The 5,976-nt window shown below is 44.2% G+C and overlaps 2 protein-coding genes across 2 annotated transcripts; one reads left to right on the forward strand and one right to left on the reverse strand.

Annotated features, from left to right (window-relative positions):
- Window positions 1-892: 892 nt before the first annotated feature.
- LOC115763577 lies at window positions 893-2,266 on the forward strand. Its single transcript, XM_030706196.1, has 2 exons — window positions 893-1,048; window positions 1,109-2,266. The coding sequence occupies exons 1-2, from the start codon at window positions 962-964 to the stop codon at window positions 2,102-2,104; spliced, it is 1,083 nt and encodes a 360-aa protein (XP_030562056.1). The 5' UTR covers window positions 893-961; the 3' UTR covers window positions 2,105-2,266.
- A 1,218-nt stretch (window positions 2,267-3,484) lies between these two features.
- On the reverse strand, window positions 3,485-5,552 carry LOC115763576 (cdc25-like protein phosphatase twine). Its single transcript, XM_030706194.1, has one exon. The coding sequence runs from the start codon at window positions 5,110-5,112 to the stop codon at window positions 3,805-3,807; it is 1,308 nt and encodes a 435-aa protein (XP_030562054.1). The 5' UTR covers window positions 5,113-5,552; the 3' UTR covers window positions 3,485-3,804.
- Window positions 5,553-5,976: the final 424 nt, after the last annotated feature.

Below are 5,976 nucleotides of genomic sequence, written 5' to 3' on the forward strand. Positions count from 1 at the left end.
AGGCTGGTCAGAGAGAGAGCGAGAACGAGTGAGAGTAAAGTTCGATTGCATTGGTAAAGAGTATTCAAAACAAATGTATTTATGTAAATAGTTTAGATAATTCTGTATATTATCCAGACGTTGACATACGATTTATAATGTATATATAAATACGTATAAATAAAATTCTCAGACTCCCATGCCTGTCTGTACAGTTTTTAGTTTATCTTACGGCCTAAATACTTTGACTTTGGACTATTTTCGACTATTGACTTTTTGTTTATGTACTTACCACAATTGCCATACACATTTGAGTATAACTTTAAGACTTTTTCGTTAGCTTTCGGGTACGATAAATGGAATTTCACGCACACACAAACACTTTCACACAGAGACGAACGCAATTGATTTTGTGTCTTTAGTTTGACTACAGTTTTGGTTCGCTGCTGCACACTGATTAGAAATGTTTTATTTTTAATATAAGTGGCAATTTATAGCTTGCAGGAGGCATTAACACGACGTTTGGCTTATTGCTGCCGTGGTCAAATGTTGTAACCTCAAATTTTTTCACGAGATGTCAATGGGACACAGACGAAACTCGGGCGGAGAGCAGCACTTGGTTTAAGACGCACTCACTGTTAAATGTAGTTGTGTATATCTGTATAATTAACTATTACGCAACTAATTTTAAATTGAATTAGTTGATTATAATTGGGGACAACCGCAAAACCCTTAAGCACGAATATTTTTTGTTAACAGAAATCAGTGTTACCAAAAGTGTCTGATCAAAAAATATCAGCCTGGCAAAAAATACTAAAAGTACTGAACTCGCGTCACTGTGGAGCATTTCTGTTAAAAGGAGGAGTATTCATTGACTTAGCTTTTTTGTTTATTTTTAGTGCTATTTCGTGTTTTGTGGTGAAATACACGTAAAATGATAGAAAATTGAAAATATAAATATATACAATTTGAATTATCTGTAATGTTTAAACGCAAAGCTGAAATTTCAGAAGCAGACAACGAAATGGCGACGACAGCATCAAAAACAAGTGCCACAACTCCCGTGCAGGTAGGTTATAAGTCGGCTTCTACATATGAGATTTTAAAAGATAACTTTATATTGTCACAGGGGGACTTTATCATTGGCAAGGAAGAACCCCTCAAGGACTACATCAAGCTGATCGAGACCCGCGTAACAATAGATCAAATAGTCGACGATGAGGTCACCAAAGATAACTTCAATAGAATCGCAAGTGCGGCACGTGACGTCATCTGGCAATTGTTGTTCAGCGACGAGACGCCCGACGCTGAGTCACAGAAAAAAGCTGGCGAGTTGCTCGAAGAACTGAAAAGTGACGTAAGCTTCTATGGGCCCTGGACCTACAACGAGTGGATAGTCAAGGTGCGCGACGAGCTGCTGAAAAGACAACTCCTCGACTTCTGGCGCGACACTATTGTGCGCAAGCAGTTGGGTCCCTGCTGGTCCCGCGACTCGGATCTGTTTGACTGCGACGATGAGCCACCGCTGGAGTTCTATGCGCATGCCGGTTGCGTGGCGCCCTTTGCAGCCAGCCTGAAGGTGCGAGCTGCAGAGAAGGCGGCAACAAGCGGCGACGAGGAGGCCAGCAATCAGATCGAGCGTAACTCAAATAATGCGACAGCCTTGACGGGCGACTTTGAGGCGCACATAAGTAAGACGGAGCCGCTCATCGACTATCGCGACCTGATGAAACGCTATGTGCTGACCACTGTCATTGTGCCGGATGAGATACACAAGAAGAATGTCGAAAAGATTGGCCAGGCAGCGCGCAATGTCGTTTGGCAGCTGCTCTTCGAGGGCACGCCCACGGATGTTGAGTACCAGAAGGCCGCCGAGCTGCTGCAGGAGTACAAAAGCGATGCTGGCTTCTATGGTCCATGGGAATACAACGATTGGATTGTCAAGCTGCGCGATGAGCTGCTGCAGCGCAACATGCTTACCTTCTGGGGTGATATGATTGTCAAAAGGGAGCTTGGTCCGTGCTGCTCCCGAGATTCAGATTTCTTTGATGGCGATGATTCCGTGCCCGTGGAGTTCTACAACAAGGCGGGTTTCAAGGCGCCCTTCAACATGCCGCGCAAGTAATGCGAATGCAATCTCTATTGGTAACTTTTCATTTTAGAAAACATTTCCAAATTGTAATAACTATTAGGCTGATGCCAATTCTCATGAGTGTAGCTTATGCAGCAATTGCATTTTATAAATTGTTAAGCTGTTCTTTTGAATAAACCGGCAATTCAAATATTATTGTTAAACAGATCATCTCGTTTGCTTGACTGTAGCTCGTCCCGGCTAATGAATTGTCATAGATAAAGCCATACAGGATTTATAGGCAGCTTGTTGTCGCTCAACAGATTTAAACAATATTCATTTGAATGCCGCCCACCCATAAATATATTCGATATGTCCCATTCGCCTCGCTGTCGGGTGAAAGTTGGCACTTTCTGCTGTTGTTGCCGCTCTCTTGTGTGTAATATACGTAATATTCCTCAGTTGGCAATAAATAACATGTATTTTTTCCGAGTCGCCCAACATAAAATATGTCTGCTATCCGATTTTCATGTAGCGCTCCGGAGAGCTGTTGCACCGCACACACTCGGGCAATATTTCATTTTTATTATCTCACTCTCTCTCACTCCGCAGAGGCCTCTGCAGCAGCCGCAGTCGCAGCCAAAGGCGTGGCAAGCGAAAGTATTGCAAGCCAAGGTGTTCAAATGAACACATATTTACCTTCAAATGCGTTTAGACTATTTAAAAGCTAAAACAAAGCCCATTTATGTGCGATATCTTGAAGATGAATTGCCCTTGCAGTCATATTTCCGAAACCATCCATTTATTTCAAATTCTGCTCTATTCTATATCGGATGCTCGAAGACTAGGCAGCCATATAGACGTAGGGCATAGATGTGGAAGTAAAGTTATAGAAAATCATTATCTTCGACCGATTGTTCCTATGGCAGCAATATCATGAGGTATGTCAATTTGCAGAATTCAAAATGGAGCTATATGACATTGAAGTTCGAGCGTGACAAGACTTGGTTCCCGTCTAAAAAACTCTTAAGTGCAGTCAAAAACATAAAAAGACAAAAGTATTCTAATTTTCGAACAATCCTTAATCTGACAGTGCTCCGAGAAAAACGTGCCCAAGTTTCGTTGGGATAGCTTTAAGGATCGAAAAGATCGCATAGTTGGAGACATAAATTCTTCTGTACAGATTATAAAGCTAGATAAATGTATAATTTATGCTAAATATATTTTCGATTTGAAATTATGTTTGAAATAAGCTCTATATAATTCCGAAAATAGTTTTGCTGCAATTTTTCCTTTTTTTTTTTTTACACAAATAAGTTTGCTTAACGATTACTTAATTTTAGATATATTTATACCTTAAGCGAATTTGTCGAGACTTAGGAACTGTTTGTTTCGTTTACAGTCTTGAATCGCATAATTTTATTATTATATTAATATAATTAAATATAGGGAAAATTTGAGAACTAAACTAAGTAAAACGCCAAAAACACAAAAGAAAAAAAAAAGTTAATTAAATAGGAATTTTGTTGCACTGACTAGAGGACATTTTGAAAACATTTTGGAACCGTCAACAATAAAACCAGAAATCGAAAATCAAGTTTAACAAATACAAGAATTCCACTTAAACACAACTTGGACAACGCAACTAAACGGAACTTAAAATTTGCGTCCTTTGGTTAAATTTTTTCACCTATCCACTTATACCTATATATTTTTTGGGGGAGAGGGGGCGGGGTATTGATATCAATTTTGGATCACTCGGCGTAGAGCAGCCGGGAGCGCGACTTACGCAAGGTGCGTGAACGTTTCGATGAGCTGCTGCCGCTGCCGCCGCCGGCTTCTGCTCCGCCAATGCCGCTGTCGCCACCGTCGCTATCGCCGCACTGCCAGGACTTGGTCTTGGCGCGAAACAGACGATATTCCTCGTTGTGGGCCGGCGCCAGCATGGGCACATAGTTGCAGGGCTCGCACAGCTCCATGTAGCTGGCGAAGAACTCCTTGTAGCCATTGTGCAGCAGGTAGAGCTCCGGATAGTCCAGCGAGGGATAGTTGTGGGTGTGCACATGGCGATCATTGTTGCGCAGATAGCGCAGCAGCTTTGGGCCGCGCTCCGAGGAGAACTCGCAGTGGAACACGTAAATGCGGCGCTGTCCGGCGGACTGGTCGGCGGACTGGTCAGCTGCCTCCGTTGGAAAGGCATCCTTGATTTGGGCGCGTGTGTAAAGATTCAGTGCGCCACGTATGTGACCGCCATTGAACTCGTACGGATAGCGACAATCGATAATCTGGTAATGGCCCAGCAGATCGGCGAATTCGCCGCGCATCAGACGGGCCAGGGTTTCGCATGATATTGTCTTGAGGTCCCGGTGCCGCACGCCGGAGAGCAGCACGGGCAGGGCGCACGGCTTGCTCAGATCGCCGATCAGTGCCGGCTCCTCGGCCAGGGCATTCAGTATGTCCGCATCATTCATGGACACGACTTTGCGCATCTGGTTCGTAGCGGGCGGGTGCGGCAGTTGTGCATCATTCGGGCTTTTGCTCTGCTCTGGGGGCGTGGCATCCAGCGAATCCTGCTGAGACATGCTCAGGCAGCGACGTACGGAACGATTCTTAGGCGTTGCCTCGTGCTCGCTAGTCTTCAGCTGGCCGCTGATCAGTGCATCCAAATCGCCAGGCAGCTTGGCCAGCGGCAGCTGCTCCAACGTTTCCAGCTCAAACATGGCCATGTATTCGTCATCCAGCGAGTTGCTGGAGTCATAGCTGGACGAGACGCTATTGAAGCTGCGCAGCGTGCTGGACTTTGGCGTGCCGCCGCCATCGAGCAGCGTGTCACGCATGTTCTGCGACAGCTCGGTGATCGGCGAAAGGATGCTCGAGTTGCCGGAAGTCTGGCGCTGCAGCATGCGCTGCAATGGCGACTCGGTGCTTAGTTTGCCATTCGCCTTGTAGCGCTTCGCCGAGCTCGGCTTGGTGTTCTCCAGATTGTCGCGATCTGTCGCCAGCAGCTGTTCGTGCTCGTGCCCGCTTTCCTCCAGCATCAGGCTAAGCCGCTTCCCCGCCATGCCGCTTCAGATTCAGATTCAGATTCAGCTTCAGTTTCGGATATCGATTTTGCTTAAATGTTTCCTGCAACGATCCCGATTGCGATCTTAACTTTTTTTTTATGATCCTTTGGCAATTGGATATTCTATATTGAATGTGTGCACAATTTTTAATGGCCTCTCGATTGGCGGCGTTTCTTTCGTATGCTGCTTCTCTCTGATTTTCGCGCTCTCTTTGCCCGAATGTCACTTATCGTTGGCGCCGTTTTCATCTTTCTCCCCACACATACACAGGCATACACGCGCGCACGCACACGCACACGCGCGCACTTGCCGAATGGTAAACAGAGCGCGTTAGAGGTGGGCGATAGTTTGATCTTGAACTTTCATTGTTTTAGTGTCAGCTGGTTTTCAAATTCACCACATTGAATTGATTTGTGCTTTGTGAGAAATATAAACATCAAATTTGAAGTAAATCTTTTTGCTGTTATTATTTGATAGGAATTCAAGCAATCACTTGTCTAGACCCAGTACAAACGGGGCATTAAGATAGTGAATGGAGTAAGTTCTTGTTCATAAAGGATAAGGTGCAAGTGTCTCTTCGGGCTTGCACAATAAAAAGTTAACATGTTTTTTATTTTCACCATTTCAGATGATATCGTGGTCAATAGCAAAAGTGTGCAGATTTCGTGGGCGAAAACTAGTTTTAAGGAAAAGCAACAACCATTAGGAAAATGAACAACCAATCTTAACTATACGCATTAATTACAAAAGAAAGTTGTGTCTAATATCTCACACAATGCGAATGAAGCGGCCATTTCTTAAAGTTTTAAGTGTTGGCAAAGTCTACGAATGAATTCCAATAGAACTTCAGTTACTGCTAAT

This window comes from Drosophila novamexicana, unplaced genomic scaffold, assembly GCF_003285875.2.
Source record: "Drosophila novamexicana strain 15010-1031.04,08,12 unplaced genomic scaffold, DnovRS2.1 tig00000739-arrow-arrow-pilon, whole genome shotgun sequence".
Lineage (NCBI taxonomy): Eukaryota > Metazoa > Arthropoda > Insecta > Diptera > Drosophilidae > Drosophila > Drosophila novamexicana.

Bases quoted from the DNA above. Each gene is read 5' to 3' on its own strand.
- LOC115763576 (XM_030706194.1), bottom strand. From the start codon at position 5,112: ATGGCGGGGAAGCGGCTTAGCCTGATGCTGGAGGAAAGCGGGCACGAG.
- LOC115763577 (XM_030706196.1), top strand. From the start codon at position 962: ATGTTTAAACGCAAAGCTGAAATTTCAGAAGCAGACAACGAAATGGCG. The intron at 1,049-1,108 runs GTAGGTTATAAG...ATATTGTCACAG, and splicing joins GTGCCACAACTCCCGTGCAG to GGGGACTTTATCATTGGCAA.